Here is a 21904-nt window from a genome sequence, read left to right as displayed (position 1 = left end):
TCCCCCCCCCCCCCCCCCCCCCCCCATTGAAGGCCCGGGGCCCGGTTCTCATGGCTGCCGCTGCCTGGACAGCAGGCACGGGAGGCCAGACGACACCGTGGCACACGCCTGTTGACCGAGCCACAAAGCAAAAGCGTGTGACACTGGCCCCTCCCCCGCTGCTCCCATTGTCCTCCCCCTGGGTCCCACAGACAGGCCTCCCACCCCTCACCCCCCTCACCCAAACACACCAACCAGCGCTGGGCTCACAATCAGTCTTATCAATCAGCTGATCACACATACACCCCCCCTCCCTCCACCATCAGCTGCCACGTTAGCTGCAAATCCAGGTGCACACACACACACACACACACACACACACACACACACACACACGTGGAGGGGTGTGTTGGGGGAGTGCGGAGGCTTCTAATTTACTGATTCACATGCAGACAGTACTTGTGGGTGGTGTGGAGGGTGTGGCAGGTGGGTGGGGTCCTGGCTTCAGGGATGCTGCGTGGTGATGGAGCGGCAGCGCCGAGGGGAGGAGGGTGAGACTCTGCCGGGGTCAGGCCTGTGTGTCCTGGGAAAGTCGGGTTCTCCATTTAAATCTGCACATGTTGCGGCCTTCTGGTAGCTGCATGAATGTGCACGGTGACAGATGGCCACGGCCCATAACTATAGAGTCCGAGCAGCCCGGTCCCCGGGGGAGAGAGGGAGGAAGAGGGAGAGAGTGAGAGGGAGCAGGGAAGACGAGGAGAATGTAGCGCTCAGCTGATCCCATCAAACATGGTGAGGGAAGGAGGAAGGGCAGAGCAGGGGGAGGAGGGGGAGGAGGGGGAGGTGATTTTATGGGGGGCTTCTTAATCCCAAAGTCTAAATTGAGTTAATGTATTTGCCTGGTCTGCAAACTCCAAAAAGAGGCCCCCGATTCTGATTAGATGTGTGTGTGTGTGTGTGTGTGTGTGTGTGTGTGTGTGTGTGTGTGTGTGTGTGTGTGTGTCCGTTCACACTGGTCTCACTGACTCCTCATTAATCCCGTTAAGCAGCAACTTGGTTCCAGATTATTGTCAAAACTCATCATTTGCTGCTTCGGACGAACCTGAAGACTAAAAAACAAACCGTCACTGTGGGTCCAAACTGTCACTGTGGGTCCAAACCGTCACTGTGGGTCCAAACCGTCACCATCACTGTGGGTCCAAACCGTCACTGTGGGTCCAAACCGTCACCATCACTGTGGGTCCAGACTGAGCTGATTGTTGTTTCATATGAAGCATCATCTAGAGGTTTTTATGTAAACATGGTTCTTTTAAATGCAGCAGCCGACATAATGTCACTGTGTAACACAAACTGGACCCATCGCTGCAGACGCTGGTTCTAATGGGATCACAGCTGCATCAGACCTGCTTTGTCGGGTCCGCTTCAGACTCCGTCAGGTTCCTGTGGTCGGACTTATCTTTCCATAAGTGGTGGAGGTGTTGACCAGAGCCGGCGCCGGCCCAGTGTCACTGGGACTAGAACCATGAGAAGAACCAGAGCAGCTGAATGAGATAACGCGCAGCTTTAAGTACTTTTACTTTTTGGGTTGGTCCAGTTTTACCATCGTATGAAACACAATCAACAAACTAATGAGGCGCAGATTATTGGATCCATCTTTATTAATATAATATAAGTCCAGGAGGACTTTCTACACAGAAAGTGAAATGTAGGATAAGAGGCAGCAGTTAAAGCAGCGACTGAGTGGCTGCAGCGTGTGAGTAGAGAAAATGAGAGACAGAGCCTCCAGGAAGCTGCTGCAGTAGAACGCAGTGTAAATCATCAGCACCTTCACACAACAGAACCGGACGGGTTTCACGCTGCGGGCAGAACCGAGGTGGAGCCGCTCTGTGCGGCTGCGTATGGTTTCACTCCCACACACAGGTGTTCACTTTTCAATGCACAGCAACACTCTCTGCCTCCCACACACACACACACACACGCACGCACGCACACACGCACACGCACGCACGCACACACGCACACGCACGCACGCACACACGCACACACGCACGCACGCACACGCACACGCGCACACGCACACACGCACGCACGCACACACACACAGGCGCACACGCACACAGGCGCACACGCACACACACACACACACACACACTGCTGCTGCAGACGTCTTGAGGAACGAAGGCGCAGGGAGACGAACCTCAGTGGCTCGACATCATTTCCAGTGAATAACGTTCCCTCTGGTTTTGAGCTGCCTTCGTATGAGAGACGTTCACGGTCTGAAGCTCGTGACAGGTTTGCACATTTCAGACCAAAAACATAATTTCTGCCATGAATAAAAATGTCACATGCCAGAGGCTACTTCTAATTCAACAAAGCAGATTAGGAGCTATTCACTATTTTGTCTAATGTCCTGGTGAATCGTGATTTATGGTGTGGTCTACTCTATTTCTGTTGTTTTTCACGGTTCCAGTCCTCCACGTGTCTGGCAGGGAGAAGGATGCTCTGCTGTTTATCTGCTGCTGTCGACAGTGATGAGAAACGATGATTCATGTTGCATCAAATTCTGCTCCTCTCCACCCGCAGCTGATGTGACTCCACCGCCAGGGGGCGCCAGTCCAGCACAACTCTCAAGATGAAGACGAGGTTATTTACGTGAGGCTTTGCATTTAAAAAGTTCAAAAGAAGACGTTTATCTTCACTGATGTTTGGCCCGAGGTTCACTTCCTGAAACATTATGTGTATGAAAAATTATAATGAGTTTCCCTTTTTTATTTTTATTACTTGAGCCTGATTTCAGCAAACCTCGCATTTTCATTTCATTTCAAAGCTCTGTTCTGTCCTTCATATGTGTTAATTGGCTAAATACGGGCGACACTATGAGCGACTCTTTGGGATAAAGGTTTCCAAGCAGCTTAGCTCATTTCTCTGGGCAGCTCTGGGGCTTCATATGGTCCTCGGTTTAAGCCTCTTAGGAACCAGGAGCACAGCAGATGTAGGGAGAAGGCCAATCACGGGCGCCTGCTGCGCGGAGAAACCCCACGGCTGCCGCTCCGTCGCGCTTCACTTCAAACGCACCTTAACGATATTTGGCGCGTTTAGCGGCGCAAACTGCGGCAGAAGCGCGCGAGCTCCATTAGTATGGAGCGCGAAAGACGTCTGTGAGCCGCCAAGCGAAGCGCACGCGTGTCCGCGGCAGAGCCATGCTTCCACAGGACGTGGGGAGGCAGAAGCCGCGCCGCGTGTCGGAGCCGGTGTGCGGCGCAGACTCCGCACCGTGGCGCGTAAAGAACCGGGACTTCCCTCTGAACGCGAAACGCCGGAGGTCCGGCTCCGCACCGGAGCGCAGGGTGAACTGCGTCGTGGTCGGAGACGGAGCCGTGGGAAAGACCAGCCTGATCGTCAGCTACACCACCAACGGATACCCCGCGGAGTACGTGCCCACGGCGTTCGACAACTTCACCGGTGCGTCCGCGCCTCACGCTCGGCTGTGAGTTACGGGTGGAAATCTATGTGGTTGTGACTTTCTCTCCATCTTCTCAGTGATGGTTGTGGTGGACGGAAAACCGGTGAGGCTGCAGCTCTGTGACATGGCGGGACAGGTGAGTTTGAACCAGAACCGAACCTGTAGAACCGGTGCATGAAGGTTCCATCTAAACGTGTCTCTCCTCCTGCACCGCCCCGCTAGAAGTGGGGACCGGTGGACGGATCAATCAACGTAAGTCTCCAGTGCTCAGTAATTATTAGTCAGTCACTGATGCTGCACACAAACATGTGACCTCCCGCTGTGTTGTGGCACTTAGCCTTAGATTGGGCTCCATTAGTTTATCCTGCGGCACCAGCGCCCCCTGCAGGCCGGACAGGAGCACGTCCAGGTTTAGCCTGTGTGCCAGCGCCCCCTTGTGGTAAATGTCAGGAGTGCACTTCATAGATCAGATTGCCTGATAGAAGCTAGTAACTTCTTCTGAGGAGTTGGTGTTGATCAACCTCATTCCTGCTGATGGTAAAACACAGAAGGAAACAAAACATTTAGTTCTGTGATCCATCCACGCGTTTGATGCCTGTTTCAGTGTGAGTCACCACGTGCATAAATGTTGAGTTTAGGGCCCTCCATCCTCCAGGAGGACCTGGTTCTGTGACTGCCTCGTACTGATGATGGTGTGTTTCATGAAGGATGAGCTGGAGCGCATTCGACCTCTGTGCTACAAGAACGCCGACGTGGTCCTGCTCTGCTACAGCGTGGTGCGGCCCTGCTCCTTCCGCAGCCTGCTCAGCCGGTGGCTTCCTGAGGTCCGGCAGCACTGCGCCGCCGCGCCCCTGCTCCTGGTCGGCACCCAGCTGGACCTGAGGGAGGACGTCCAGGTGCTGATCCACCTGGCGCAGAACCAGGAGCGGCCCGTGAGCACTGAGGAGGGGCGGCGCCTGGCCCAGGAGCTCGGCGCCGTGGGGTTCGCAGAGTGCTCTGCTCTGACCCAGAAGAACCTGAAGGACGCGTTCGATTCGGCCATCTTGGCCAGCGTCCAGCAGACAGACAGCAGCAGCAGCCAGCAGCAGAGGACCACTCTGAGGAAGAAGACGCCAGATAAGATCAAGAGCCTCTCGGAGTCCTGGTGGAGGAAGATCAGCTGTCTGATGGGAGACCGCAGCTGTGACTTCCAGTGATCAGACGTCTGGGTCGGATCGAGTTTTGGGACAACTTTGTAGAATCGGCCCGTTTTATGCTTTAGGAGCCTGATGGGACTTATGCGTTATTTATATGTTTATTATTTACTCCTTTTTAAGGTTCTGAAGCTAAATGTCAGGGAACGCGACGCTGCTCTGACACATCACACCTGTTGATGTTAATCAGATCAGCTCCCACTTCTACACCACTGCTGTAATCCAGAGTCAGGCTGCTCTAATCGGAGCAGACAGGACCACCTGGACCGCATTAGAGCAGCATATGGAGCGGCTGTGGCCTGGTGGAGGTCTGATCCGGACCTGGTTATTGGCTCCTGTCACTTCAGGGGTAACTTCAACCACTACACTGCTCAAAAACATCAAGAAATGTTTTTCCCAGAGTTTTATTATTTAGTTTTAAATTACTTGTGACTTAATGAATGGATTCATGGAAATAACTGACCAAACACATAATTTTGGCATGAATGACAGTTTTATTAAAGTCAGTACATGAATAAAAGTTGCATTACGTTCTCAGCATTAGCTATTATTTGTATATAGTTCATATGAAGGCGACAGGAGTTTGATTTGTTGAATCAAGTCTGAAGTGACGCCACAGCTTGACAGGTGCACGATCTGGTTCTACTGGTCTTAGGCGGGAACAGACAAAGATCGGATGGACTGGATATTTATTACATCTGTAAATATAACAAAGCAGAGCTCAATGTATTTAAAATAGGGCAGAGTTAAGCTTCTGATCAAAAGCCTTTGGCTCTAATACTCACGTTTTGGCAACATGAAAGCATCTTACTGGTTTAACTGGTCTCATACAGATATTAAACTGCACGAGTGACCACAGAGTTATTTTACCAATCAGACACAAACTGTGGAAGAAGAAACATGTTGCAGCAATATTATATATGTCGTGGATCTGAGTCGTGTCACACGCACAGCACAGGATGAGATGACTTGGATCTATCTTGTTTTCAGCAGTGATCCGTTACTTCTGTGTTTTATATGTTTATATTCTCTGTATTTTTGGATGTCTTGTTTTTTGTGCAGAGACTTGTTCTGACATTTGGTTTTGACTATATTTTCCTGCGATGCAGCGATTTGTAGCTCTTGTATTCAAACAGGTTCACTGTTAATTTTGCCTTCAAGCCCAGTGGCGTTCAGTTTTTCTTTATTTGGTATTTAAACTTCTTGGTTCACAGCCATTTCTGGGTCTTTTTGGTGAGATGTTCTATTAATTAACTAAATATGCAGGTCTGGTTGAAATGCTGTGGGTTTCCCACCATATTTTCTGTACAGACAGGGATCAGGCAAAAGGCAGAGTCCAAAAAACGGAATAGGAGCAGGTAAAACAAGGTCAAAAAACAAGAGCAAGGTTCCGTTCACTGGCAAGAACTAGGTTCAGAACCAAAAACGTGGCAGGAACCAGGCACGCGATAACAACACGCTGATGAGTCCATGTGAACAGAGTGGCAACAAAGCAAAGTCCAAACACTCCTTCTACTGAGCGCAGAGTCCTTGTCCAGCAGTTCGGTCCACAGGGACAAGCGTCTGGGAGGTTCTGGGAGACCGACGTCGAAGCGGGAGTGGGAGCAACAAAGTTACAACAACTGACAACAAGAAGTTGTCAAAACACTCAACAAAGATCCAGGATCTGTGACAGATGGAACGTTCAAGCGTTTCTGTTCCACTTTGTTTCACCGCCACCAGGTGGCGCCGTTTCCTCCAGTGTTTGCCCTGTTTGTTTATTTGTGGTGTCATGTGATTTCCACGTTCGGTTCTCGTTTGAAACCGCTGTAACTTGTTTCACCTGTGGGAGTTTGGTGATTCATGCTTAGTCGTGATGGCTTGTCAGTGTCTGTGTTAATGACAATGTGAGTTGCAGCCCTGAAGCTCTGAGGTTCATTCATGTTACATTTGTGTTCAAATTTGAGAACATGTGAGATTTCAACAAATGTGTTTTAGTTGTTTATTATTAGTTCAATTAAACATGTGAACACTTTTCTAGTCTTTAGACACACAGTCATCTCAATTAGTTACACATTTTTTTATTTTTTCAGTTCAGGAGTCAGTATTTCACAGGCTAAGGCCCAGAAATCTTCCAGCCACTTGATTAAGTACAACATTAAGTAGCATTTTGCCATAATAAACGAATGGGTTGGACTTCTCTGCTTTCTCTCTGGCCTCTATTTCGTACTTGGACCTCACGTTTTTGATTTCCTCCTTCAGTTCTTTGTCGTGCTGCTCCCTGAGTTTGCTCATGGCCTTTTCTCTCTCCCACTTTTCCTTTCTCTCTTCCTCTTTTGCTTTCCTCTCCCACTCTCTCTCCTGTCTTTCCTTGCGCCTCTCTTCCTCTTTTGCTTTCCTCTCCCACTCTCTCTCCTCGTACCTCTCCTGCTTCTCCATTTGCCTCTGTTTCTCTCTCTCTTTCATCTCCTGCTCCATCTTAGCTTGAAATGTTTCTTGTAATTTCTTCATCTCTTTCTCATATTTTTCCTGTAGCTTTTTCTCAATTTTCTCTTCCTGCTCTTTCATGATTCGTTCTTTCTCCTCCTCTATTGCTCTCTCTGCCCTTTGGAACATCTCATTGGTGTAATGACTTCCTTCGTTTTTCATTACAATGTTCCTGATCTTCTGCAGCAGCTCATCGACCTGAGAACGATCATTTTTATTCTTATTATTAAAGACATGGTACTGGTTGTTGCATCTGGCAACAAGCTCTTGAAGGCCTGGACATCCAGCCAGGAAACTCTCAATGGTTCCTTCAAGAAGGTCACCCCCAGTAAACAGAACCATGCTGTATCTGTCTGCACCCTGACCAAAGACTTGCTGAATTTTCTCGACTGCATTCTGTTCCTCTTCAGTGAACCTTCCCAACCACTGGACCACCAGGAAGACATGTGGTCCAGGAGCAGCAAAGGAGATGCACTGTCTCAGATCTTTGGCGGTTTTCTCCTCGTCGTATCTGGTGTCAAACAGGCCTGGAGTGTCAATGACAGCAACCTTCTGACCACAAACCACACCTTTCTTCTTTTTACAGTCCACAGTTATAGACTGAGCACAGAACTTTGAAATAAAAGTGTTGTGATCAAGTATCATGTTTCCACTGGCACTTTTTCCGCTTCCAGTCTTTCCCACCATCACGATCCTCAGCTCCTCATTATTTGTGATAAATCCTGTGTAGGTACAAAATTGAAATCTGTATGTAAACTGCATTATGACTCCTTTATGTGTCCAACCTTACTCCTACTACTACTACTACTACTACTACTACTACTACTACTACTACTACTTATACTGTAATATTTAATTGTTCTCTTCTGTCTGTCAGCAAAAACCAAACTCATGTTTAACAGAACAGCGTCTTCTGTAGCAAGTAGCATCTCAAACAAAAAAATTCAATCAACTTTAGAATACACAGTAAAGCCTGACTTCAGAGCTTTTAAAAGCTCAGAATGAGTCATGAATCTGAGTTAATTAAATTGAAAAAGGTTTATGAGTCCTACGTATGAGGTGCTTGCTGTATTACATGACATCCTATGAAGCTCTGTTTCCAACCATCAAACATTGCTTTTATACACATGGAGCATCGTGACTCACCTGCTTTGCTGGACACATCTTGGTTGTTAAAGGCTTTGTCCATGTCTAAAAGGAGCAGTGCAGATACTGAAGACTTCTGCTTCGGTGTAAATGTTGTGGAAAAAATGTCCTCTTACAAAAAACTAGAGGAAAATACATAGAAAACTAATACATAGAAAACTAGAGGAGGACTCTCAGGTTAATGCATGTCGTCATGGAGACCAGCTTGGGCTCACCAGTGTTCTTATAAAGCTCTTATAGTTCTTGTATAACATGGGATGTTCCCTCTCTCCACGTGACAGTTGTTCTATCTGAATGCATAGTCCGTTTGGCCATAAAACTAAACCCCCAGGTTTAGGTACAGTCTCCCGATCCTCAACCCCCACACCAATACTGTTGAACAGGCAAATTGCCACTGATAAACACAAATACACCCCTTTTATTTCTTTACATCTCTGTACCATGTCCTCACTGAACATCAGAAGCCATTAAACATAAACTTTGAGATACAATGTTTATGGTCCAATATACACATCTATTATTTGACTTTCACCCAAAACCACTCCTTCAAATATCAGCACTGGTCATAATGAAAATAAAAGCAAAACCAAATGCTTGACCTGTAACTGTAGCTTATATAATACATCACATAAAAACATGTGTACTTCAATTGAACTGATGCAAGGATGTTCTTTATCACCTCAACCTTTAGCTGTGAGACTGTGATTTGCTCTTTTTTGTTAGTTCAGAAGTTCTACTTTCAGTTCATGTCACAAATGCAACTTCATTATCTGTCATTGTTTTAACAACTGGTACAACACAAAAACACTTACAAATGCAAATTACTTCACATTTCTATTGCAGAAATGGTAGAGTTTTAATGCTGAGCTTGAAGACTTTGTCGTGATTAGTTTTATTTTCCCTTTATTGTCTCTCAGCATTTTCTACTCAGTGCTTGTTATAGTCAAAGCAGCTGCCTGGAAAAGAGACATGTGACTCCTCAGACATGGTGCATTCACTGTCTCACTGGCTCCTTGATCTTGATCAGGTGTCCTCTGGCTGTCTCTACGCCAAAGTAGAGACATCTCTGTCTCTTACTTATGACTTAAGACTTCATATGATCGATTGGCCAAAACAACATGGTTTCCTAAGGTAGACGTGTTAGTGCACCATGGCTGCATCACCTCAGGACCTATTAAATTAAATTAAATTGTTTCCAGTGTTTACTAGTGTTCTCCTTTGTAGAAATGAAGGACAACCACATGAGGGTGGGAGGAATTAACTCTCATTGTGAGTCAAAATAATGCATTTGACTATGAAATCCAGCAGCCAGTGGTTGTGTCTAACTTTTTACTTCGTTCTGCAATGTAACAGACTTAGCATGAAATAAACGTTCTCTTTGACCACAACTTTGCAAGAGTCGAAGGTCTAAGATATTAGTATGTGTAAGCTACACTCACTTCACTCACAGGCTCGAAGGCCACTCTCACTGTAGGATAGTAGTTGTGTTGTCTGACTTTATTTACTGTATACAGATCATTTTATACACAAAGGTCACTTAAATTGTAATATAGGATATGACGAGGTGCTTTATCACTGGTGATAGTGATTTAGGGTTCATACAGATGTCCAAGAGTGTTTACAGCCACAGGTCAAGGTGTTGAGTTGGTTTAGTTAGTTCACACAGTCACAGTCTGATTTCACAGCTAGTTAAAAAATGATTTCATAAAATGAACAACCATTTATTCATCTTTTAATAATCCGGTGTAAAAATAAAACTTTCCATCTTGTTTTATAGTAACATCTTTCTTCGACAAAGACAGCGATTTTAAACTAGCCAATCACAGTGAGTGGCACGCCAACCCTAACAACTACGTCACACTTGTGTTTGACATCGACCAATGGTGGACGAGGTGGGCGGGGTTTTGGTGATAACAGCGGAGGATTCAAACGGAACATGGCTGCGGGTAAAGATGTTGGGGGGGGGGGGGGGGGGGCTTCTTCTTATCAGAGATGGACAAGCCATCATTACAATCATCATCAGAAGCTGCACAAAGGCCACGCCTCCCGCCTCCGGTGGGAGCATGTGATGCAGCAGCGGATCAGGAGCGGCTCTGGTTCTGCTGCAGCTGAAGCCACGCAGGTCCGGTCCAGTTAGTGTGTGGCCAGAACCAACAGCTCCACTTCTCAGACAGGACTCAATCACCTGTTACACAGACGCGATCATTATAAAGTCCAGCTGTGCTTCTGCAGGATGAACTTTGTCAGTTTTATGCTCATTTTATGGTTGAGTCCAATGGTTGAAGTTGGTTTATGGTCTAATACAAGTGTGTGTGTTTGTAAAAGTGAAAGAGGAACCGCTGCTGCCGAGCCCCAGTCAGCTGCTGCGAAGTGAACAGAACCCTCCGGCTTCAAACAGTAAGTTCTCGCCTGTTGATCCGGGTTCTACTCCTGCAGGGTCCGGTCTGCGGGTCCGGTCTGTGGGTCTGGTCGGCGGGTCCGGTCTGTGGGTCCGGTCTGTGGGTCCGGTCTGTGGGTCCGGTCTGTGGGTCCGGGTGGCGGGTCCGGTCTGTGGGTCTGGTCGGCGGGTCCGGTCTGTGGGTCCGGGTGGCGGGTCCGGTCGGCGGGTCCGGTCTGTGGGTCCGGTCTGTGGGTCCGGTCTGTGGGTCCGGGTGGCGGGTCCGGTCGGCGGGTCGGGTCTGTGGGTCCGGTCTGTGGGTCTGGTCGGCGGGTCCGGTCTGTGGGTCCGGGTGGCGGGTCCGGTCGGCGGGTCCGGTCTGTGGGTCCGGTCTGTGGGTCCGGGTGGCGGGTCCGGTCGGCGGGTCGGGCCGTCACCCTGCTCAGAGTTTGTCATCATTAATGCTGGTGCAGAACGTGTGGCTGCGCTGTGGCCTCTTTCAGGATCTGCTCCATGTCCTTTAATGCCGCGGCCCGGTCACGGTGCCGGGGGGTGGGGGTGAGCGTGTGCTGGGGGTGGGGGGGTGAGCGTGTGCTGGGGGTGGGGGGGTGAGCGTGTGCTGGGGGGGGTGACGCTGCAGCAGTGGCAGCTGGCGGCCCAGCTTGCAGGGGCCGTCTCCTCACAAAGGGGCGCCGTCCCCCTGGGGCCAGTGATTTAGGACAGGGCTCTGGACAGGAGGAGAGAGGACCCCCCCCTTCTCCTCCGCTCCTCTAAAGCCCCCCCCCGCTCCTCACCCGTCCACCTCAGCGTGGTAAGCGCCCTCCTGGGACCAGCAGAAAGCTCTGGACGGGAGCATTCCTGAGGTGTTGGCTAACGCTGCGCACACAAAGGGGACGACAACAGGTGCGCATGGATCCTCTGTCGTCGGCGGCAGCTGAGAGATGGGGACGGCCATGATCCGCCGGCGCCGCGCTGCCGAGGGGCTCCTGAGCACAACAAAGCTTTGTATGTGTAACCTGGTCTCGTACCCGGGCGGCACCTGCCGAGCGGAGCCTCCAGAACCGCCAACAGCCACTTGGCCCAGTCCGACCCGGCCGCTCCAAACCTGAGCATCCTCATCCCAGCAGCCACCTCTGCCCCCCCCCCCCCCCCCCCTCGTCCCTCTGAATTATGTTATGTCTCAAATGAGCAGTCATACAGCAGATTGTTTGGAGCAGCCACTTGATATAACTGGTGACAATGCCTCTAACAGAGCGGGTGTCCTGGGGGGATAGGCAGTATTTGGTTACTGCATCCCTCATCTCTCCCCATTGTGGTGGGCTCCGGGTCCCGGGGAAGGTTGAAAGGGGGTCTGGGGGGGGGCGTGTGCGCATATGTGGGCCCACAAACGCAGGTGCCTACATCTGTTCATTTCTGGGCAGATGCTCGTGGTTGTAGAGATAGAGAGGGAGAGTGGGGGGGGGGGGGGGTCCTCCCTTCACTCCCTCATCACTCACACTGACGACTGGAGAGGAGGAGCCAGAAAAGGGACAGATTTTATAGGTGATGGGACGTTTTCATGGTTTGGACCTCAGACGTGGTCCGTTTCCTCATTGTCTGTGGCACGTTTCACTTCCTGGACGTCTGATCCTCTCAGAAGTGATGATGATGTTAGTTACTAGTGAAGAAGCTGCAGCAGCAGGTAAATGACTCGTCACTGACGAGACTGGAGCGGAAGCAGCACAGCTTCATGATGGGATGAGTTTACTGGTGACAGCAGCACAGCTAAAACTGGGCCTGAGATCAGACTGTGGACGCAACAGAACTAAACACAGACGATCCATTTCACGTCCACTTTGTGTCAGTGCATCAGCCGTTTTTAATCATCAGTGTGATCTCTGCTGCATTTGCTTTGTTCTATTTTAAATGTTATGCATTTGTATTTGTCGTCGTTGGGTAAACGTGTGGCTCGCGTTTGCCGCCGTGCGTCACCCCGGGGTGGCGGCACATGCGCTTCCATAAACAGTGGCACGCGACCGGCCGCGTTCGCTCCCCAGCGTGGACACGCACACTTACAGGCGCGTCCCCGCCTCCCCCCGCAATTACTGCGGCGCTCTGCCCATAAACCTAAGCTCAGCACGTCTCCAGTAACAGCCACGTATGCAAATGAGACAGCAGCTCGGGCCGCAGCCTCCGCGAGGCGTGGGAAGCCTCGACCACCAGCAGCTGGACGCAGTAATCTGATCTGGACACAAAGGATGCGGTTGATCTCTGCTGCAGCAGGTACGAAGGCGCCTTCAAAAGGTTCAGAACGGTAAGAAACGTAATAGAACACAATGAAACATGAGTATGACGCATCTCCAAGCAGGAACGTGTTTTCACTTCCGTGACGATGACTGCGCTCATCATGATTCATGATCATAACGTTTGAGAAGGAGGCTTCTCTGAGAACGTGCTGCTTCAAAACCCGCCATTTCCTTCAGCCTCTCATTATCGCCTACATTTTTGCACAAGTGGTCTCTGTGAGACACCCCCCCCCCCCGCTCTGCCCTTCCTCCCCTTTCACCAAACTCCTCCCGCATCCTTCAGGGATTGAAACCAGCAACTCTGGCTCCAGCTCGGTGCCTTTCACGCGGAGGCAAAGACGCATCAATATCTCCGCTATGATGAGTTATCGATGCTAAAATCAATTGATTTTAAAAACGCGACACCCTCCCTCCTTCTTTTCCTCAGTCACCGCTTCATATGATCGATATCGTGTGATGCGCCCCGTGTTTACGTTCCCACGAGTGACCATGTGGTGTCTCCTCTTCGGGGACCAAGAAGAAAAAGCCCTCCTGGCTCCCCCCTCGCCATATGGCCCCGGAGGGCCCATACCGTTACAGGTCCTTTAACATGCTTCCAGTTGAGTGTAGACGAAGCCGGTGGACGGAGGCGCATAGAGACGTGCGCTTCAGGCCGGAGGGGGGGGGGGGGTGAACGTCGTTTTCTGGATGGGGGGGGGGGGGGGGGGGTAGTTAGTGGCAGATGGCTTGTAAGGGTCTGTTCGCGTCTGAAGGCGTGTCGTGGTCCTTCACTGAAGACCCCCTCCCCTCCTCCCTCCTGCTTTCACAATCAATGGAAATTAAAGCGCACGGAATGGATGAATAGTCAGACCCCGAGTCACCCTTTTTGTTTGCAGCAGCTACTGGTGGGCAGGAGTTAAACTACAGCAGCCCCCTACAGTAGCACTTTAGTTAAACAGGCAGAGCTCCGCCAGCAACATCTTGGCAGGAGAGAAGGCACACAACGCGGTTCGGTTAGAGTTCGGCTTCTCTCACAGCTCCAGCGTCTGACGGCTCCTTTTCACAGACTTCAGAGGCGTTGTTTAGTCTCACAACCTCCGTTTTAGCATTAACAACAGACACTCGTCTGATGCCTTTAAGGGCAGAAAACGGGCTTTTGTCTTTGCCATTTGTCTAAAGCAGATTCCACATGTGCAGGGTTTTTATTATATATATAAACTCTATGTTCGCTATATTTGTCTGCTCAGAAACTCTGTGTTCGCTACAAAATGTCCCTTTGCTCCACTGTAATAGATTGTCTTGTCTCCATTTGAGGTCAATTGTGATGGTCACGGTTCAGTCGGCGTGTGGTTTGAAAGCGAGCCCGGTGTGAAAGAGGAGATGGACGGGTTTATTAATGGAGGAGGACTCTGGTTGTAGCGGCCATTGATTGGAGGTAATCAGTAACTAGACACATCAACCACGTTACGTGACATGAGAAGTGAAGGGAGTTTGGAAGAGAAAGGGAAAACATGTCACTTTTTTGCTCGGAGGGGGAGACGGTGGAGCTCAACGCCTCCGCCTTCAGCCGCCGCTTGGGCGGCACCGCAGCAGGTAACGGACACCGGAGAGAAAACACCATGACGCGCATATCTGACGCGGTGACGCAACGGACGCGCGCCCACAGTTGATGTCGGCCCCATTAAACACACAACAATATCAACCTAATTAAGAAACAGCCCCCAGCCTCGTGCGCCTTATTCATATGTGAGCGCACGTGCACAGCTCAGTTTGACAGACAGACACAAATAGGTCCTAAATAATTGTCCCGGTGTTCGTGGTAGAGTTTGGTCAATATTGGGTGACGGAGGAAGAGAAGCGTAAATCTATGCCGCATTCGTTCGCTTGTGTTTGTTTGATGTGCACAGATAAGTGTGTGGGGCCAGGGAGAGCATTGTGTGCAGGCTATAGGACCTGTGGGCGCGCGCTCAGTCAAGGGAGGCGCGCGCACGCTGTTATTGAGGGGAGAGCAGGTGCTGGCTGAATTACCATACAGCTGAGGGGGAGCGAACTCACTCCTGCGCCACACACACAATAGCAAAAGTCCCCCTCACGCTGCCACGCGAGCGACTCCTGTGCGCGTGCGCCTTGGTACGCGCGTACACACGCACACGCGCACCCACACGGTAGTTTTTTTTTATTTCAGCCCAGATAATGAGAAGAAGGGGACAGAAAGGCAGAGTCCGGCCCCTCGAGCCGCGCCGCGCTGCCAAGGAATGTGTTCTTTGGTCTTTTCAGCCGATTCAAAGCATCAAATTCTTCCCACTACCAGAAATAGCAAACTTTAGCGGGCGTGCACGCGGAGAGGAGAGGAGAGGAGGCGCAGGGGAGAGGGTGTAAACAATTATGCGAGTCAGGCTTTGATTGGAAAAACCGACGGCCGAACCAACTTCACGCTGTTCTTGGCACCTGATCCAAAACATCTCCAGTAACTAAACACAAAGGCGTTCGTCCGGCGCGGCTGGAACAGCTGGAGGGATCAGCGCCAGCACGCGCACGGACGTCCACGTGCAGCAGGGGCGCGTGTCTGCACGCTGCTTCAGAGCTTCCATCTTCTACCTGCATCCAACAGCTACACTTGAACTGACGTGAAGCTGCCAGCTCTCCGTCTCCGTCCTGCGCCTCACGTACTTCCAGCTGAAAAGCTGACACGCGTGTCCGTTTGGGCTCAGACATGAACGCTGTATGAGCTGCGGGGACGGGGAAGCTCGGGTGGAACTCGCATGGGATCCCATTGTGGAGCGCAGGGCCAGATTGGGAGGTGAAGCCGGGGAGGGGGGGGGGGGCATTTGCATGTTATTACCATAGCATGTGCCCGTCCGTATATAACAGGCTGCAGGCGGCCTTGGCTGGAGACAGACGCAAGGAAACGGAGTGGAAGGTGGAAGGAAGCATGTTCGCCCAGTGACAATCTGTCCGTGGGTTCGACCAAGACCTTCACGCAAAAGCCACTTCCTAATATCTGACATCTTCTCACACACGAGGAGTTTTTACGCACTGGATTAACTTTTTATTTGGGAACTGGACTTCAACACGAGCTCACACAACTTTATCTTTGTTGTGGCTTTGTTTTTAAGGTTTGGGATTTATTCTTTTTGTTCCTCGGAACATGAATGTGGCGCACGGCAGCAGCTGATGAGACATCCACAGGCTACAGAAGCGTGCTCGATGCATCCTGCTCAGAGGGAGTGAAACGGCGGAGGAACTCTTTGCTTTATTTATTCATTATTTATTATGTATTTATTGGCTATGGGGCGCGCCGTCCTGCTGAGCCTTGCCGTCATGTGCGTGTTGCTGAGCCAGGTAAGATCCCGCATCAGACAATGAGCAGCCCGCGTCCATCCCATCACCCACCGCACCACGCGCTCGTGCGCGGCCGCACGTTGAGTGGCGCTGATGACTTGCTTTTCCTCCGCAGGGATTTTGTTCGGGGGTTTTTGAGCTGAAGTTGCAGGAGTTCCTAAACAAGAAGGGAGTGCAGGGGAACAGGAACTGCTGCAAAGGAGGCCTGGCCTCGTCTTTCCAGCAGCAGTGCGAGTGTAAAACCTTCTTCAGGATCTGCCTGAAGCACTACCAGCCCAACGCGTCCCCGGAGCCTCCGTGCACCTACGGCGGCGCGGTGACGCCGGTGCTCGGCTCCAACTCGTTCCAGGTCCCGGACGCCGTCCCGGAGAGTTCCTTCACCAACCCCATCAGGATCAACTTCGGCTTCACGTGGCCGGTGAGTGCAGCCGCCCAAGTCCCGTCCACTGCAGTGAAAGTTGAGGCGGCGAAGTCGCGCCATTTTAGTAAATCCGTGCGTAAAAGCGCGCCGGGGATCGACGTGTGGCAGAACTCGGAGCGGAGCGCGCACAAAGGTTGCGTTTCGTTTCTCCTGGTCATCTCCGCTGACCACCTGTCTCATGAAGCCATTTGTGTTCCCAGGGGACCTTCTCGCTGATCATTGAGGCATTACACACAGACTCCAAAGACGACCTCTCCACAGGTAGGAAATCAACACGCACCGCTCTTCACTTCGATCACATTTACACGTATTCCTGCCTTTAACCCACGCCGCTCGTCTCCACGCGCGCATTCAGAGAACCCAGAGCGCATTATCAGCACCATGACCACGCAGAGGCACCTGACGGTGGGAGAGGAGTGGTCCCAGGACCTGCACACCGGCGGCAGGACGGAACTCAAGTACTCGTACCGGTTCGTGTGCGAGGAGCACTACTACGGGGACGGCTGCTCGGCGTTCTGTCGACCCAGAGACGACGCCTTCGGCCACTTCACCTGTGGGGAGCGCGGGGAGATTGTCTGCGACGCCGGGTGGAAGGGGCAGTACTGCACGGAGCGTGAGTAGCGGCGGCTCTGGTGGAGTGGGAGAAGCAGCAGCGGGCGCTTCTCGCTCAGAGTAAACACGTACAGGGCAGTTTGTGGCATTTGCTGAACATATAGAAACGTAATTTCACTGCGGGGTAATCGGATCGTCTGAGCGCCGTTAGAAGGCAACTTGTGCGTAAACACCCGCACCCCCTCCTTCCACACGTACACGCACACGCGCGCGCACACACACACGACCACTTGATTTATTCTAAGGAAAGTTTTGGAGAATAATCTCACGCGTGCCATAAATTTACATGCTGCCGTCCGATTGGCTACTCTCGGAGTGGGCCGGGCGCTGATTGGCTGAGGCAGGGGAGGTATTGTTTGAAGTGGGCAGCTGCCGGCAGAGAGCAGACAATGGAGCAGCTGTCGCGCACTGGCAACACACTCGCCAGCTGTCCACTCTTATCTGCCCCAATCCGAGACATTAGGGGGAGTGTGTGTGTGTGTGTGTGTGTGTGTGTGTGTGTCAGAATGAATAAAAGAGTTTTGACCCGCAGCGAAGAAGAAAAACGCGGGTGGTTGAGGGGGTTTGCGTGTACGCGTGTGACGCTCTGTGGAGCACACACTCCCTCCTTTGTCTGTGCGTTGTAGCAGAACATTCTTCCACAGTGATGAGGAGAATACGTCTACGGTAGCAACTACGAGCTTTAGGATCTCCCCCTTTGTTAGATTCATGACTTTGTTGGGATTTGGCTGCTGACCTTTGATCCCCGTAAACGGAGTCTTGTCTAAAAGTCTTGTCTCTCCTCCACAGCCATTTGTCTGCCAGGCTGCGACGAGGAGCACGGCTTCTGCGAGAAACCCGGGGAGTGCAAGTAGGTTTTGCCCCCATTTGGCCGACGCGTTCATTAATTAGTAGGACGCATGAGCTAATGCGAGTGGACTGACCGGTGTTGCCTCCTAATTGGACAACAACAGGTGCAGAGTGGGATTCAAAGGCCGCTACTGCGACGAGTGCATCCGTTACCCAGGCTGCCTCCACGGGACCTGCCAGCAGCCCTGGCAGTGCAACTGCCAGGAGGGATGGGGAGGCCTGTTCTGCAACCAAGGTGAGGAGGGGGAGGACGGGGGAGGAAACAGTCAAGGTGAAGTCAGTAAGACATCAAACACAGCTCAAGGTGAACAACAGGGACAGGAAACGCACCGGAGGAAGCCTGAGTCAGAAGGACACACATGCGTCGCTGCCTCTAATCCACACGTGCTGCTGTGTCTCCAGATCTCAACTACTGCACTCACCACAAGCCCTGCATGAATGGAGCCACTTGTAGCAACACGGGTCAGGGCAGCTACACCTGTTCCTGCCGGCCCGGCTTCACTGGCGCCAGCTGTGAGATCCAGGTCAACGGATGCGCCGGAAACCCCTGCCGCAACGGGGGGAGCTGCACTGTAAGTGGACTGGACCGGGCCGGGCCGGGCCGAGCTGGGCCGGGCCGGGCGTGGCAGCTCTTCACTGAAACCCTCCAGAACACGAACGCGCGGAGCCGCCGTTCGTGCAAACACATCTTGATGTCAAGCCTGTTCTATTTTTCCCCCGCAGGATTTGGAAAACACATATACCTGCACTTGCCCTCACGGTTTCTATGGCAACAACTGCGAGCTCAGCGCCATGACGTGCGCCGATGGGCCCTGCACCAACGGTGGCCGCTGTGCCGACAACCCCGATGGAGGCTACTTCTGCCAGTGCCCCACCGGATACGCAGGCTTCACCTGCGAGAAGAAGATCGACCACTGCACCTCCGGCCCCTGCTCCAACGGTAGGGGCCGCGGCTCAGGGCCCGCCCCCGGGCCCGCCCCCGGACCCGCCCCCGACCCCAGAGGCTCGGCGCTGACCCGGCTGCTTCTCTGTTCACAGGCGCCCGCTGCGTGGACCTGGTCAACTCCTACCTGTGCCAGTGTCCCGACGGCTACACCGGCATGAACTGTGACCACACCGGAGACGAGTGCTCCACGTACCCCTGCCAGAACGGAGGCACGTGCCAGGAGGGCGCCGACGGCTACGCCTGCAGCTGCCCCCCGGGCTACACCGGCCGCAACTGCAGCGCCGCCATCAGCCGCTGCGAGCACAACCCCTGTCACAACGGCGCCTCCTGCCACGAGAGGAACAACCGCTACGTCTGCGCCTGCGCCGCCGGCTACGGCGGCCGCAACTGCCAGTTCCTGCTGCCGGAGCACGCGGCCATGCAGGGCTCCGCAGTGCCCTGGATGGCCGTGGGCTCCGGCGCGGCGCTGGTGCTGCTGCTGCTGGCAGGATGCGCCGTGCTGGTGGGCTTTTTCCGGTCCAAAGTCCAGCGCGAGGGTCCGGTAGAGGCGGTCTGCGAGGTGGAGACCATAAACAACCTGACCAATAACTGCCACCGCGCCGACCGAGACCTGGCCGTCAGCGCGCTGCCGGCGCCCGGCGTCAAGAACATCAACAAGAAGATGGACTTCTGCAGCGCCGACCCAGACGAGGGCGCGTCGCCAGGAAGGAGCGGCAGCTACAAAGGCCGCCCCGCGCCGGCGGACTACAACCTGGTCCACGAGGTCAACCACGAGCAGGAGGCCAAGGCGGCCATGCTGGAGGCGGCCTGCGAGGACCAGTGCCAGCCCGGCGACGCCTTCCAGTTCCAGGAGCACCGCAGCAAACGGTTGAAATGGTAAAAGTGGGTCAAAGGGAACGACCCGGGTTCGGCTGCGAGCGGCGGCGCTAACGGCTGTTTGTCCTTCTCCTCCACAGCGACGCATCGGAAAAGAAAGCCCCAGAAATGTCCGCATGTGCGGACACCAAGTACAAATCTGTGTTTGTGATGTCAGAGGAGAAGGACGAATGTATAATCGCAACTGAGGTGAGTGCCGTTCTTGGGCTCATGTCGCTGTGACAGCGGTTCCCACAAACTGACCGTTCGTTTGTCTGCAGGTGTAACCGCCTCCGGCGGCCGGCGCCCGTTGCTCGTGTGCTCTATGGGAGAGTTTTTAACTCCTTCAGATGCTGCTCTAACCTTAGGGGGAGGTGTCCCGCCTTGAGACTGCTGCTGACATTGAGACGTTTAACTGATATTCAGAGTGAGCTGGTTCTCTACTGGAAAATAAGCGCAGGCAGCGGCGGCTTGTGGGACGAGAACGGGCGGGTGGAGCCGCTCGCGTCCGCCTGCGGGTGAAGCGAGACAGGACAGACGGCGGTGCGAGGCGTCGGACGCTCGCGACCCGCTGTGTTTTTGCAACGTTTGCACCCGGGCCGGTTCTGGACCCACACGCCGCTGCTGAGCGCAGGAACTGCATCAAACGGTGGATGTTTGGCCATAGTGGCCTGTTCTTCACGAGGCTGTCCACACCAGCACCTGTGGAGACTATGTGTACGTGATCACTGTGTAACTCAAGTGTGTTTCTTAAACCCTCCAAAACATTTATGACATAGTATTGTTCATTTTTTCATTTCTTTCTTTGGGACGTGGAAAACTTTGTCTGAATTCAAACAAATGTTGCTTTTTGATACAGATTGTCCTTTTGTAAAATACCAAGAGAAAAAAACATGAAAAAGTAATGATTTAAAATTATGATTTAATTTAAGTTAATTTAATGAGTTTGAGTTATTATTTTTATTTGTATTGTATATTTGTGATGTTTGTTATGATTATTTAAGTTGCTTTTTTAAATGATATTTGCAAAGGCACTTCAGGTCAATGGGACTTTTTTTAAGAAAATCTTATTTAAGAGGGATTGTACTGTACAAATTGTTACGTTACCGTCTCCTTTACTGTTTCTGAATGAAGGAATTAGCCAAGACTATTTTTCCAAATAAATATCGCTAAACGTGAAATTTTAATTGCGTCCAACTTTTGTTTTGTTCCATCTGTGTCACCCTGAAAACCACTTCTTCAGGGGTCTGTGAGCAAAGTTAATCAGTAACATCTGTTGTCTTTCCCTGGTGACCCCATGGTGGGCTTTTCTATGGCCGCACTGTTGGCTACTGCCACAAGTTGAAAGTGTCTCCCTGGAGACGGGAGAGGGGGCCCATTCAGGAAAAACAATGTCCCTACGCTAGATTTACCACTCGTCTTTCTGCTTCTACAGAACGAGTCAGGTAATTCGTGGCTCTAAAATTCAGCTCAATGTAGAGTTACGCCCACTGGACATTCAACACTTTGGCTTTTAGTTTTCCAGCAGCTTTCCTGCCTCCTCTCTCTTTACAACTAAAGCAGCCCAAGTGTTTTCTTTGAAGGCAGGCAGGCTGTACCGTAGCTGGAGGCTCCACTTCAAATACAGTAGGACCCAAAATCTATATTTCTGTTGTTGAGCTGACATTTTACGTGGCCTCTTTGAATTCCTTAATTGCTCCACAAAGACGCTGATTGTGCTTAGACACAGATAAGTGTAAATCATGAGCCTGGTAGAGTTTAGAACCCTGTGGCATTATGGGAACAGGCTCCAGCAGACAATGATGGAATTGACAATGAGGCACACAAAGGGCCACCCTTGGGAGAGGCCTGCGTGTCCCTCGGCATGCTGGGAGAAAGCGAGTAACGGGAACAGATGTTGTTGAGTAACAGATGCCTTCTGGCCAGAGTTCAGCCACGACCGGAGCAGCCCTTCAAAGGGCCGAGGCGTCCACAGCTCCTCCATTGTCCCG

The 21904-nt window shown here is 51.8% G+C and overlaps 4 protein-coding genes across 5 annotated transcripts in view; 2 read left to right on the top strand and 2 right to left on the bottom strand.

The window, feature by feature from the left end:
• LOC114868260 (slit homolog 1 protein-like) overlaps positions 1-584 on the bottom strand; it is a 23717-nt gene extending 23133 nt beyond the window's left edge. Inside the window, exon 1 of the mRNA XM_029171749.3 lies at positions 439-584. Within this exon, the coding sequence (XP_029027582.1) occupies positions 439-584 (146 nt within the window). The remainder of the gene's footprint in view (positions 1-438) is intronic.
• Positions 585-3026: 2442 nt separating this feature from the next.
• Positions 3027-6810, top strand: LOC114861378 (cell division control protein 42 homolog). 2 transcript variants are annotated; one of them, XM_029160510.2, is made up of 4 exons: positions 3027-3441; positions 3520-3578; positions 3665-3694; positions 4150-6810. In XM_029160510.2, exons 1-4 carry the CDS (start codon positions 3180-3182, stop codon positions 4636-4638), a joined length of 840 nt encoding a protein of 279 aa, XP_029016343.1. In that variant the 5' UTR covers positions 3027-3179; the 3' UTR covers positions 4639-6810. The 2 variants fall into 2 exon arrangements, with proteins under 2 accessions (XP_029016343.1, XP_029016352.1); XM_029160519.2 differs by lacking the exon at positions 3665-3694.
• LOC114867892 (GTPase IMAP family member 7-like) lies at positions 6724-7933 on the bottom strand. The gene has a single exon (XM_029171049.3). It carries the CDS (start codon positions 7861-7863, stop codon positions 6724-6726), a length of 1140 nt encoding a protein of 379 aa, XP_029026882.2. The 5' UTR covers positions 7864-7933.
• A 7777-nt stretch (positions 7934-15710) lies between these two features.
• Positions 15711-21100, top strand: dla (deltaA). The gene is made up of 11 exons (XM_029160177.3): positions 15711-16230; positions 16346-16648; positions 16852-16912; positions 17007-17264; positions 18053-18113; positions 18217-18347; positions 18515-18684; positions 18836-19052; positions 19151-19934; positions 20015-20123; positions 20195-21100. The coding sequence occupies exons 1-11, from the start codon at positions 16162-16164 to the stop codon at positions 20198-20200; spliced, it is 2169 nt and encodes a 722-aa protein (XP_029016010.1). The 5' UTR covers positions 15711-16161; the 3' UTR covers positions 20201-21100.
• Positions 21101-21904: the final 804 nt, after the last annotated feature.

The sequence above is a fragment of the Betta splendens genome, chromosome 1 (genome assembly GCF_900634795.4).
Source record: "Betta splendens chromosome 1, fBetSpl5.4, whole genome shotgun sequence".
NCBI lineage: Eukaryota > Metazoa > Chordata > Actinopteri > Anabantiformes > Osphronemidae > Betta > Betta splendens.
Note: the sequence above shows the minus strand (reverse complement) of the source record. Positions and strands in the feature narration are given on the sequence as shown.

Coding starts and splice junctions, on each gene's coding strand:
- LOC114861378 (XM_029160510.2), top strand. CDS start 3,180: ATGCTTCCACAGGACGTGGGGAGGCAGAAGCCGCGCCGCGTGTCGGAG. Junction 3,442..3,519: donor GGCGTTCGACAACTTCACCG/GTGCGTCCGCGC, acceptor CCATCTTCTCAG/TGATGGTTGTGGTGGACGGA. Junction 3,579..3,664: donor TCTGTGACATGGCGGGACAG/GTGAGTTTGAAC, acceptor CCGCCCCGCTAG/AAGTGGGGACCGGTGGACGG.
- LOC114867892 (XM_029171049.3), bottom strand. CDS start 7,863: ATGCAGTTTACATACAGATTTCAATTTTGTACCTACACAGGATTTATC.
- dla (XM_029160177.3), top strand. CDS start 16,162: ATGTATTTATTGGCTATGGGGCGCGCCGTCCTGCTGAGCCTTGCCGTC. Junction 18,114..18,216: donor GAGAAACCCGGGGAGTGCAA/GTAGGTTTTGCC, acceptor GGACAACAACAG/GTGCAGAGTGGGATTCAAAG. Junction 19,935..20,014: donor CGCAGCAAACGGTTGAAATG/GTAAAAGTGGGT, acceptor TCTCCTCCACAG/CGACGCATCGGAAAAGAAAG.